The 12,738-nt window shown below is 36.1% G+C and overlaps 1 protein-coding gene across 2 annotated transcripts in view; it reads right to left on the bottom strand.

Moving 5' to 3' along the window:
- The window catches only part of HADH (hydroxyacyl-CoA dehydrogenase), a 91,884-nt gene that overhangs the window by 19,844 nt on the left and 59,302 nt on the right, over window positions 1-12,738 (bottom strand). For both annotated transcript variants that reach the window (XM_078775905.1, XM_068112560.2), the window contains exons 4-5: window positions 11,547-11,673; window positions 9,057-9,146 (exon numbers count right to left, since the gene is read on the bottom strand). In XM_078775905.1, coding sequence (XP_078632031.1) covers window positions 9,057-9,146; window positions 11,547-11,673 — 217 coding nt within the window. The remainder of the gene's footprint in view (window positions 1-9,056; window positions 9,147-11,546; window positions 11,674-12,738) is intronic.

The following is a 12,738-nucleotide window of genomic DNA, read 5'->3' on the forward strand; positions in this document are numbered from 1 at the left end:
TTAATTTCGTGTTTTGTGGCTGTGAGGTGTTTTTAATTTTGTTTTGTGGCTGTGAAGTGTTTTTAATTTCGTGTTTTGTGGCTGAGGTGTTTTTAATTTTGTGTTTTGTGGCTGAGGTGTTTTTAATTTCGTGTTTTGTGGCTGTGAAGGGTTTTTAATTTTGTTTTGTGGCTGTGAGGTGTTTTTAATTTTGTGTTTTGTGGCTGTGAGGTGTTTTTAATTTCGTGTTTTGTGGCTGAGGTGTTTTTAATTTTGTTTTGTGGCTGTGAGGTGTTTTTAATTTCGTGTTTTGTGGCTGTGAAGTGTTTTTAATTTCGTGTTTTGTGGCTGTGAGGTGTTTTTAATTTTGTTTTGTGGCTGTGAGGTGTTTTTAATTTTGTGTTTTGTGGCTGTGAGGTGTTTTTAATTTCGTGTTTCATGGCTGTGAGGTGTTTTTAATTTTGTGTTTTGTGGCTGTGAGGTGTTTTTAATTTCGTGTTTTGTGGCTGAGGTGTTTTTAATTTTGTGTTTCGTGGCTGTGGTGTTTTTAATTTTGTTTTGTGGCTGTGAGGTGTTTTTAATTTCGTGTTTTGTGGCTGTGAGGTGTTTTTAATTTTGTTTTGTGGCTGTGAGGTGTTTTTAATTTTGTTTTGTGGCTGTGAAGTGTTTTTAATTTCGTGTTTTGTGGCTGAGGTGTTTTTAATTTCGTGTTTTGTGGCTGAGGTGTTTTTAATTTTGTGTTTCGTGGCTGAGGTGTTTTTAATTTCGTGTTTTGTGGCTGAGGTGTTTTTAATTTTGTGTTTTGTGGCTGTGAGGTGTTTTTAATTTTGTGTTTTGTGGCTGTGAGGTGTTTTTAATTTTGTGTTTTGTGGCTGTGAGGTGTTTTTAATTTCGTGTTTTGTGGCTGAGGTGTTTTTAATTTTGTGTTTCGTGGCTGAGGTGTTTTTAATTTTGTGTTTTGTGCTGTGAAGTGTTTTTAATTTTGTGTTTTGTGGCTGAGGTGTTTTTAATTTTGTGTTTTGTGGCTGTGAAGTGTTTTTAATTTTGTGTTTTGTGGCTGTGAAGTGTTTTTAATTTAGTGTTTTGTGGCTGTGAGGTGTTTTTAATTTTGTGTTTTGTGCTGTGAAGTGTTTTTAATTTCGTGTTTTGTGGCTGAGGTGTTTTTAATTTTGTGTTTCGTGGCTGAGGTGTTTTTAATTTTGTGTTTTGTGGCTGTGAGGTGTTTTTAATTTCGTGTTTTGTGGCTGAGGTGTTTTTAATTTTGTGTTTCGTGGCTGAGGTGTTTTTAATTTTGTGTTTTGTGCTGTGAAGTGTTTTTAATTTTGTGTTTTGTGCTGTGAAGTGTTTTTAATTTTGTGTTTTGTGCTGTGAGGTGTTTTTAATTTTGTGTTTTGTGCTGTGAAGTGTTTTTAATTTTGTGTTTTGTGCTGTGAGGTGTTTTTAATTTAGTGTTTTGTGGCTGAGGTGTTTTTAATTTTGTGTTTTGTGCTGTGAAGTGTTTTTAATTTCGTGTTTTGTGGCTGAGGTGTTATTAATTTTGTGTTTTGTGCTGTGAGGTGTTTTTAATTTTGTGTTTCGTGGCTGAGGTGTTTTTAATTTTGTGTTTTGTGGCTGAGGTGTTTTTAATTTTGTGTTTCGTGGCTGAGGTGTTTTTAATTTTGTGTTTTGTGGCTGAGGTGTTTTAAATTTAGTGTTTTGTGGCTGTGAGGTGTTTTTAATTTAGTGTTTTGTGGCTGAGGTGTTTTTAATTTCGTGTTTTGTGGCTGAGGTGTTTTTAATTTTGTGTTTCGTGGCTGAGGTGTTTTTAATTTTGTGTTTTGTGCTGTGAAGTGTTTTTAATTTCGTGTTTTGTGGCTGAGGTGTTTTTAATTTTGTGTTTTGTGCTGTGAGGTGTTTTTAATTTCGTGTTTTGTGGCTGAGGTGTTTTTAATTGTGTTTTGTGGCTGAGGTGTTTTGAATTTTGTGTTTTGTGGCTGTGAAGTGTTTTTAATTTTGTGTTTTGTGGCTGAGGTGTTTTTAGTTTTGTGTTTTGTGGCTGTGAAGTGTTTTTAATTTTGTGTTTTGTGGCTGTGAAGTGTTTTTAATTTAGTGTTTTGTGGCTGAGATGTTTTTAATTTCGTGTTTTGTGGCTGTGAGGTGTTTTTAATTTCGTGTTTTGTGGCTGAGGTGTTTTTAATTTTGTGTTTTGTGGCTGAGGTGTTTTTAGTTTTGTGTTTTGTGGCTGTGAAGTGTTTTTAATTTTGTGTTTTGTGGCTGTGAAGTGTTTTTAATTTAGTGTTTTGTGGCTGAGATGTTTTTAATTTCGTGTTTTGTGGCTGTGAGGTGTTTTTAATTTCGTGTTTTGTGGCTGTGAGGTGTTTTTAATTTTGTGTTTTGTGGCTGTGAGGTGTTTTTAATTTCGTGTTTTGTGGCTGAGGTGTTTTTAATTTTGTGTTTTGTGGCTGTGAGGTGTTTTTAATTTCGTGTTTTGTGGCTGAGGTGTTTTTAATTTCGTGTTTTGTGGCTGTGAGGTGTTTTTAATTTTGTGTTTTGTGGCTGTGAGGTGTTTTTAATTTCGTGTTTTGTGGCTGAGGTGTTTTTAATTTTGTGTTTTGTGGCTGTGAGGTGTTTTTAATTTTGTGTTTCGTGGCTGTGGTGTTTTTAATTTTGTGTTTTGTGGCTGTGAGGTGTTTTTAATTTCGTGTTTTGTGGCTGAGGTGTTATTAATTTTGTGTTTTGTGGCTGTGAGGTGTTTTTAATTTCGTGTTTTGTGGCTGAGGTGTTTTTAATTTTGTGTTTTGTGCTGTGAAGTGTTTTTAATTTTGTGTTTCGTGGCTGTGAAGTGTTTTTAATTTTGTGTTTTGTGGCTGAGGTGTTTTTAATTTTGTGTTTTGTGCTGTGAAGTGTTTTTAATTTCGTGTTTTGTGGCTGAGGTGTTATTAATTTTGTGTTTTGTGCTGTGAAGTGTTTTTAATTTCGTGTTTTGTGGCTGAGGTGTTATTAATTTTGTGTTTCGTGGCTGAGGTGTTTTTAATTTTGTGTTTTGTGGCTGAGGTGTTTTTAATTTTGTGTTTCGTGGCTGAGGTGTTTTTAATTTTGTGTTTTGTGGCTGAGGTGTTTTTAATTTCGTGTTTTGTGGCTGAGGTGTTATTAATTTTGTGTTTTGTGCTGTGAAGTGTTTTTAATTTCGTGTTTTGTGGCTGAGGTGTTTTTAATTTTGTGTTTTGTGGCTGAGGTGTTTTTAATTTTGTGTTTCGTGGCTGAGGTGTTTTTAATTTTGTGTTTTGTGGCTGAGGTGTTTTTAATTTAGTGTTTTGTGGCTGTGAGGTGTTTTTAATTTAGTGTTTTGTGGCTGAGGTGTTTTTAATTTCGTGTTTTGTGGCTGAGGTGTTTTTAATTTTGTGTTTCGTGGCTGAGGTGTTTTTAATTTTGTGTTTTGTGCTGTGAAGTGTTTTTACTTTTGTGTTTCGTGGCTGAGGTGTTTTTAATTTTGTGTTTTGTGCTGTGAAGTGTTTTTAATTTCGTGTTTTGTGGCTGAGGTGTTATTAATTTTGTGTTTCGTGGCTGAGGTGTTTTTAATTTTGTGTTTTGTGCTGTGAGGTGTTTTTAATTTCGTGTTTTGTGGCTGAGGTGTTTTTAATTGTGTTTTGTGGCTGAGGTGTTTTTAGTTTTGTGTTTTGTGGCTGTGAAGTGTTTTTAATTTTGTGTTTTGTGGCTGTGAAGTGTTTTTAATTTAGTGTTTTGTGGCTGAGATGTTTTTAATTTCGTGTTTTGTGGCTGTGAGGTGTTTTTAATTTCGTGTTTTGTGGCTGTGAGGTGTTTTTAATTTTGTGTTTTGTGGCTGTGAGGTGTTTTTAATTTCGTGTTTTGTGGCTGTGAGGTGTTTTTAATTTTGTGTTTTGTGGCTGTGAAGTGTTTTTAATTTCGTGTTTTGTGGCTGTGAGGTGTTTTTAATTTCGTGTTTTGTGGCTGAGGTGTTTTTAATTTCGTGTTTTGTGGCTGAGGTGTTTTTAATTTTGTGTTTTGTGGCTGTGAGGTGTTTTTAATTTCGTGTTTTGTGGCTGTGAGGTGTTTTTAATTTTGTGTTTTGTGGCTGTGAGGTGTTTTTAATTTCGTGTTTTGTGGCTGAGGTGTTTTTAATTTCGTGTTTTGTGGCTGAGGTGTTTTTAATTTTGTGTTTCGTGGCTGAGGTGTTTTTAATTTTGTGTTTTGTGCTGTGAAGTGTTTTTAATTTCGTGTTTTGTGGCTGAGGTGTTTTTAATTGTGTTTTGTGGCTGAGGTGTTTTGAATTTTGTGTTTTGTGGCTGAGGTGTTTTGAATTTTGTGTTTTGTGGCTGTGAAGTGTTTTTAATTTTGTGTTTTGTGGCTGTGAAGTATTTTTAATTTTGTGTTTTGTGGCTGTGAAGTGTTTTTAATTTTGTGTTTTGTGGCTGTGAAGTGTTTTTAATTTTGTGTTTTGTGGCTGAGGTGTTTTTAGTTTTGTGTTTTGTGGCTGTGAAGTGTTTTTAATTTTGTGTTTCGTGGCTGAAGTGTTTTTAATTTTGTGTTTTGTGGCTGTGACGTGTTTTTAATTTCGTGTTTTGTGGCTGAGGTGTTTTTAATTTTGTGTTTTGTGGCTGTGAGGTGTTTTTAATTTTGTGTTTTGTGGCTGAGGTGTTTTTAATTTTGTGTTTCATGGCTGTGAAGTGTTTTTAATTTCGTGTTTCATGGCTGTGAGGTGTTTTTAATTTAGTGTTTTGTGGCTGAGGTGTTTTTAATTTAGTGTTTTGTGGCTGTGAGGTGTTTTTAATTTAGTGTTTTGTGGCTGTGAGGTGTTTTTAATTTAGTGTTTTGTGGCTGTGAGGTGTTTTTAATTTTGTGTTTTGTGGCTGTGAAGTGTTTTTAATTTCGTGTTTTGTGGCTGTGAGGTGTTTTTAATTTTGTGTTTTGTGGCTGTGAGGTGTTTTTAATTTTGTGTTTTGTGGCTGTGAAGTGTTTTTAATTTAGTGTTTTGTGGCTGTGAGGTGTTTTTAATTTAGTGTTTTGTGGCTGTGAGGTGTTTTTAATTTAGTGTTTTGTGGCTGTGAGGTGTTTTTAATTTCGTGTTTTGTGGCTGTGAAGTGTTTTTAATTTAGTGTTTTGTGGCTGTGAGGTGTTTTTAATTTAGTGTTTTGTGGCTGTGAGGTGTTTTTAATTTAGTGTTTTGTGGCTGTGAGGTGTTTTTAATTTAGTGTTTTGTGGCTGTGAGGTGTTTTTAATTTAGTGTTTTGTGGCTGTGAGGTGTTTTTAATTTAGTGTTTTGTGGCTGTGAGGTGTTTTTAATTTCGTGTTTTGTGGCTGAGGTGTTTTTAATTTCGTGTTTTGTGGCTGAGGTGTTTTTAATTTTGTGTTTTGTGGCTGTGAAGTGTTTTTAATTTCGTGTTTTGTGGCTGTGAGGTGTTTTTAATTTTGTGTTTTGTGGCTGTGAAGTGTTTTTAATTTTGTGTTTTGTGGCTGTGAAGTGTTTTTAATTTAGTGTTTTGTGGCTGTGAGGTGTTTTTAATTTAGTGTTTTGTGGCTGTGAGGTGTTTTTAATTTAGTGTTTTGTGGCTGTGAGGTGTTTTTAATTTAGTGTTTTGTGGCTGTGAGGTGTTTTTAATTTAGTGTTTTGTGGCTGTGAGGTGTTTTTAATTTCGTGTTTCATGGCTGTGAAGTGTTTTTAATTTCGTGTTTTGTGGCTGAGGTGTTTTTAATTTCGTGTTTTGTGGCTGTGAGGTGTTTTTAATTTTGTGTTTTGTGGCTGTGAGGTGTTTTTAATTTCGTGTTTTGTGGCTGTGAGGTGTTTTTAATTTCGTGTTTCGTGGCTGTGAGGTGTTTTTAATTTCGTGTTTTGTGGCTGTGAGGTGTTTTTAATTTTGTGTTTTGTGGCTGTGAGGTGTTTTTAATTTCGTGTTTTGTGGCTGAGGTGTTTTTAATTTTGTGTTTCGTGGCTGTGGTGTTTTTAATTTCGTGTTTTGTGGCTGAGGTGTTTTTAATTTTGTGTTTTGTGGCTGTGAGGTGTTTTTAATTTTGTGTTTTGTGGCTGTGAGGTGTTTTTAATTTTGTGTTTTGTGGCTGTGAGGTGTTTTTAATTTCGTGTTTTGTGGCTGTGAGGTGTTTTTAATTTCGTGTTTTGTGGCTGTGAGGTGTTTTTAATTTTGTGTTTTGTGGCTGTGAGGTGTTTTTAATTTCGTGTTTTGTGGCTGAGGTGTTTTTAATTTCGTGTTTTGTGGCTGAGGTGTTTTTAATTTTGTGTTTTGTGGCTGTGAGGTGTTTTTAATTTTGTGTTTCGTGGCTGTGGTGTTTTTAATTTTGTGTTTTGTGCTGTGAAGTGTTTTTAATTTAGTGTTTTGTGGCTGAGATGTTTTTAATTTCGTGTTTTGTGGCTGAGGTGTTTTTAATTTTGTGTTTCGTGGCTGAGGTGTTTTTAATTTTGTGTTTTGTGCTGTGAAGTGTTTTTAATTTCGTGTTTTGTGGCTGAGGTGTTTTTAATTGTGTTTTGTGGCTGAGGTGTTTTGAATTTTGTGTTTTGTGGCTGTGAAGTGTTTTTAATTTTGTGTTTTGTGGCTGAGGTGTTTTTAGTTTTGTGTTTTGTGGCTGTGAAGTGTTTTTAATTTTGTGTTTTGTGGCTGTGAAGTGTTTTTAATTTAGTGTTTTGTGGCCGAGATGTTTTTAATTTCGTGTTTTGTGGCTGTGAGGTGTTTTTAATTTAGTGTTTTGTGGCTGAGGTGTTTTGAATTTTGTGTTTTGTGGCTGTGAAGTGTTTTTAATTTTGTGTTTTGTGGCTGTGAAGTGTTTTTAATTTAGTGTTTTGTGGCTGAGGTGTTTTGAATTTTGTGTTTTGTGGCTGTGAAGTGTTTTTAATTTAGTGTTTTGTGGCTGAGGTGTTTTGAATTTTGTGTTTTGTGGCTGTGAAGTGTTTTTAATTTTGTGTTTTGTGGCTGTGAGGTGTTTTTAATTTAGTGTTTTGTGGCTGAGGTGTTTTGAATTTTGTGTTTTGTGGCTGTGAAGTGTTTTTAATTTTGTGTTTTGTGGCTGAGGTGTTTTTAGTTTTGTGTTTTGTGGCTGTGAAGTGTTTTTAATTTTGTGTTTTGTGGCTGTGAAGTGTTTTTAATTTTGTGTTTCGTGGCTGAAGTGTTTTTAATTTTGTGTTTTGTGGCTGTGAGGTGTTTTTAATTTTGTGTTTTGTGGCTGAGGTGTTTTTAATTTCGTGTTTTGTGGCTGAGGTGTTTTTAATTTAGTGTTTTGTGGCTGAGGTGTTTTTAATTTAGTGTTTTGTGGCTGAGGTGTTTTTAATTTTGTGTTTTGTGGCTGAGGTGTTTTTAATTTTGTGTTTTGTGGCTGAGGTGTTTTTAATTTTGTGTTTTGTGGCTGTGAGGTGTTTTTAATTTTGTGTTTTGTGGCTGAGGTGTTTTTAATTTTGTGTTTTGTGGCTGTGAAGTGTTTTTTATTTCGTGTTTTGTGGCTGTGAAGTGTTTTAAATTTTGTGTTTTGTGGCTGAGGTGTTTTTAATTTCGTGTTTTGTGGATGTGAGGTGTTTTTAATTTCGTGTTTTGTGGCTGTGAGGTGTTTTTAATCTTCTATATATTATATATACAGTATATGTATATATATATATATATGTATATATGTATATATATATATATATATATATATATATATATATATATATATACACACAATTATACATTATATATATCGGTGCAGTGTCTGTCTTGTCTTGTGTTGTCACTGAACTACTCCCTCAAACTTTTGTGAAATCGTACTATTCCAACTTGACCCACGGCGGGAGTATGCGCTCTATTGAGTGGCGTTCTAGTTGGGGCTGTATTTGTTGCTGTTTCATTTTCCTGTGCGGCGTCTTCTATTCGCACCTGTTTTTTGAAATTCTTTGCAAGGTGAGTTAGGGATACTTTTTCAGGTTTGTTGTGTTAATGTTTGTTTTCAAATTGCATCCGAAAGTCTGTTGAGCATTTCAAATACTCAGCTAGTCCTACACTCGTCGCCATGTGCACCTGGTTGAGTTCCATCAGGCCACTCCCTCCTTCTCGCCTCGGCAGGTACATTCTTGGAATGCAATGGTTTTTGTAAAACATCTTATGGATGGTAAGGAGTTTTCTAGTTTTGATGTCCAACTTGTTGATTTCTGATTGGAGCTACTTTATTATTCCGCAGCTATATTGGAACACTGGTACTGCGAGTTGGTTTATGGCTTTGATTTTGTTTCATGGGGAAAGGTATGTTTTCAGGTTTAGCTTACATGGGTATTCTTTGGTGATTGTTTTGCGCATTTGTTTGTGACATATTTGGTGGCCCTCTTCTACTCCAAGTTATTTGTATGATGCTTCGTTGTCGTGTGTGTGTGTGGGGAGGGGTGGGGGAGGTGGGGAGGGAGCCTTAGGTACTTCTACTAGGGGGCCTTAGGTACTTCTACTAGGGGGCCTCAGGTACACTTCACTACTAGCCTTAGGTCCTGTAAAAATTAAGCTGTCCAAGGTTCACTGACGATCTTTAAAAAGCTCCTTTGGAGCAAGATATATACTGTGATATGGAGTAAGTGAAAATGTTATTCTGCTTAAACATGAAAGAAAAATCACAACCTGGTGCTCAAAACCCAAACCTAAACAATGAAGACAGATACTTTGGGACCAGGGAGGGTTTCGTTCCAACTTCTGATACCCACCTGATATAACAACCATTTAAAGCATCACAACACACATGCAAGCAGTATCGCATTATTTTGTTTTCGCAAGCTATATCATATCTCATTTACTTCTACGTATTTTTCCAATTCCCTTTTAAAAATCCATTCACTGTTCTGACTCCCACGAGCCTTCCTGTAAAGCTATTCTGCATGCTATCTACTCAGAACAAATATGAAGTCCCTGTATAACTTCAGTTCTTGTTTTCTTTATATTCAGTCTGTGTAACATCTACATCTATCAGACTATCACCTTCACCCATATTCGTTTTTTTAAATATCAGTCTTGGTAGCACGAACCACATGTTCCTCAAAAACCTTCTCCATCATCATTTTCATTCCCCCTTGATATGTTCAACATTTCAGTCAATCAAAAATTTGCATAGTTATAGAAGTTTACCTTGCATGCAACAGGGTGCTTTCCAAGGGCTTTGGCAAAGTCAGTTAAAGCTTCAAATGTGGCTTGACTCGTCATAGGCGTCTGAACCACCTGAGAAATCACAACAACTTGTTATTCATTGAATTACCAGCATATGTTAAATAATAGGATTCTTTGAAACAGATATTGCAGACGCCACTGCATGTTATACAGAAACAAAAAGAAATGTGCAAAACAAAACGTGCAGTAAAAATAAGAGTTTTCAAAAAGGCTTTCACTTATGAATGTAAGGGGGGCATCTATTTATTACGTGTACAAAAGGGGGAAGGGGTTGTTTCTGGTACTGACGGTGCGCTATCATGTTTTCAATCCTACTCATGTTGCTTTTATATCAACTACATAAAACGTGCGCAAGCAGTTGTAAAAGTCGCTGTGGTACTTTCTTCACGGGCATTGCCAGGTGAGGAGTTCTCTGCTAAGAGTAAACTCCATTGCGTCCCACCACCTCCTTTAGCTATCTTAAGTACAGTACAGTACAGTAATACCTCGCTTAGCACTCATGATGCGTTCATGGAGAAGACAGCACTAATCTTAAACGCGCTAAAAGGGGTCATTATACCATTGCTTATTTGGAAATACATTCCCGCCAACATTATTTCTTATGCATGAACCAAAAGAGACAGACCCAAAAAACAGTAAAGATATCCAATATTTTACATCACTATTGTAAATTTTAATTGGAAGCAAATTATTGACATATGACCACAAAGTAAAAAATAAATAAATAAATAAGAGGTTATAATGGCATAGAAGTGAAATGATGCCTCTGGCACATTCGGCTGTGGAGGCGTAAAGAAAAACGAGAATGGCACTTCGATATCGCGACATCGACCAATATGCGTCTGCCCACATTATTACATCATTATACATGGTTTACCAAGTTTGATTTAAATCCCTTCAGCTGTTCTCAAGTACCACATTTTTACCTCCTATGACCTCTGATGCCAAAATTTTGATGCCAAAATCGAATCAGTTCGTCTTTTCATCATAATATATACTTGTACCAAGTTTGGTCAAATTCCCATCACTGGTTCACAAGTTAGCGCAGTAACAGAATTTTCACCTAACGGGACCTCCGGCTTGAACTCTTGCCCCAAAATGTAATCCGTTTATCTTTGCATCATTATGCATACTTGTACCAAGTTTGATGTAGTTCCCTTCAGCCATTCTTAAGTTATCGCGGTAACAAAACCTTTCACAGAAACTGACCTTTGACCTCTTCATGCAGAAATCGACCCCAAAATCGAATCAGTTCATCTTTGCATCATAATGTATACTTATACCAAGTTTGGTGAAATTCCCATCACTGGTTCACAAGTTAGCACAGTAGTAATTTCTACCGAACTGTATCTCTGACCTTTGACCTCTTGATCCCATAATTTCAGCAGTATATCTTTGCATCATTATACATACTTGTACCAAGTTTGACTTGGATTCCTTAAGCCATCAACCACCTTAAATTAACACGATAACGAAAACCTATCAAGGACGCACGAATGGACAATCCGAAAATATAATGCCTCTGGCGACGTCATTGCGGAGGAATAAAAAATTAACTTGCCGAAAAAATTAAAATCATATTCCCGGAAGTTGGAACTGCCATACCAAACTTGTGTTTTAACATCACGAGAAGTTTTTGTGGGTATTCCTGAACCGACTGACAGACGGATTTGAAAACTGGTGGTTTACTCAGGGTGTTGGTTTTAAGTGGTTAAGTAAACCCCAAAATCATAGCCCCCGAGGTCTATTAAAAAAAAAAAAAAAGCCTGGTGTTGGGCTAGCGGCTAGGGTGCCAGCTTAGGATCCTAGGATCCTGGGTTCGAATCCCGGTCGATCGCTGAATTTACGCCAGGGGGGTTGACTCAGCCTGTCATCCTTCCTAGGTCGGCAAATTGAGTACCAGTTCACTGTTAATTCCCTGTTTGTCGTAAAATCAAAATCTCGTAAAAATCAATCTCGATGTCTCCATGTCTCTCGGTCCCTGCTCTCAAATGTTGTGTTTGTGTCCTTCCCCCTCTCTCCCCATCTTGTCTACCGCTCCCGATGTTATTTGTTTTGTGTGTCTGTTTGTCTTTCTGTGTGATTAATGTTCGCTCTTTCACGAGCCTCGATCTTGTATACAAAAAAAAAAAAAAAAAAAAAAAAGGCGACAAAAAGGGTTGGCGGCAGGAAGGGCATCCGGCTGTAAAACATTGCTTCAAAAAGGGGACCAACAAAAAACAACAACAACCACGGTGCCCGAAAAAGGCCAACCCCCGCTTTGTGGGGAAAAATGGCCTTGAAAGGTGGGTTTTTTTTTTTAAATAGTGAAAACGGGTATTACAATTCATACTAAAATATACCAATTCTCTGTCTGAAACCCATATAAGATACATAACAGAAGTGGGGAATTAACCCATCCATGAGGACAGGTCCTTTGCTAATAAAGTAAAGTTTGTACATATCACCAACCTCTACTAATGGCATCATTGGCACAGGGTTGAAGAAATGCAGGCCACCAAAACGGTCTTGTCGTGTTGTGGCATTAGCAATGTTCGTGATTGGTAAGGAAGAAGTGTTGCTCACAAAAATGGCCCGTCTGTGGAAACAAATGTATAAATAAACATCGTAGGTCATCGTGATATTGGGAAAGAGAAATGATCAAGTCTGGTGATAAGAATGAAAGCTTTTCTTTTTATTAGTGCAAAATTATCGACTGATACATTGAAAATTTAAGTGGTTTATTTTTAAGCAACACCAATTTTTATTCTTGCATTTCTAGTTTCTAATCTACCCTAATATTTTAATGTATAAAATGTTTACAAAGCCTTTGTAATTCACAATTGACCACACAATGCATAAATGCAATTTCACAGTGTGTTTTGATGGTGAGATAGACAAGATAGACATACAGTGCCCTCCATAAGTATTGGAACAGTGAAGTCACATTTGTTATTATTGATTATACTCAAGAAATTTGGCAAGAGTACAGAAGGTCATCTTTTATTTCTTGGTATTTCTATGTGTACAAGTTTTACCATTGTAGAAAAATAGCACCTTTTATGTTCAGTCCCCCATTTTAGGTGAGCATAAGTACAGGAACAGGTGACGGACAGGTGTTTCTTGTTGCATTGATTGTTCACAAAAAAAAAAGACATTCACAGCTCATTTTTTGTGTTTTTTTTTGTATACTGAAACGAGGCTCGTGAAAGAGCTCACATTTACTTCACAAACAAATCAACCAGACAAACAAAATATATAAAAAGAGGGAGCGGAAGACAAGATGGGGAGAGAAGGGGAAGCACACAAACACTTGAGAGCACACAACATTTGAGAGCAGGGAGATGTGTGGGAGGGAGAGGGCTTGGGGGGAGGAGACGTGGGAAGGAGGGGGGGGGGGGGTGGGAGAAGTATAAAACACAAGGACACCAAGGACTTCCAGGACAGAAGTTGGTATTTCAAAAAAGTGGATTTGGGGTGAAATTAGCGGGGGTAGAAAAGATTTTGATTTTGATTTTGGTTTTGATTTTGTTGATGAATGAACTGTATTATTGTAATTATCTACAATATTTTGAATTAAAGATACCCACTGTTGAGAACCGACTTGTGTAATATTTTTTATATAATGTCTTTTTCAAAGTGCGATTAAAATGCTCAATAACAA

Source organism: Myxine glutinosa, chromosome 4 (assembly GCF_964187855.1).
Source record: "Myxine glutinosa chromosome 4, kmMyxGlut1.1, whole genome shotgun sequence".
Lineage (NCBI taxonomy): Eukaryota > Metazoa > Chordata > Myxini > Myxiniformes > Myxinidae > Myxine > Myxine glutinosa.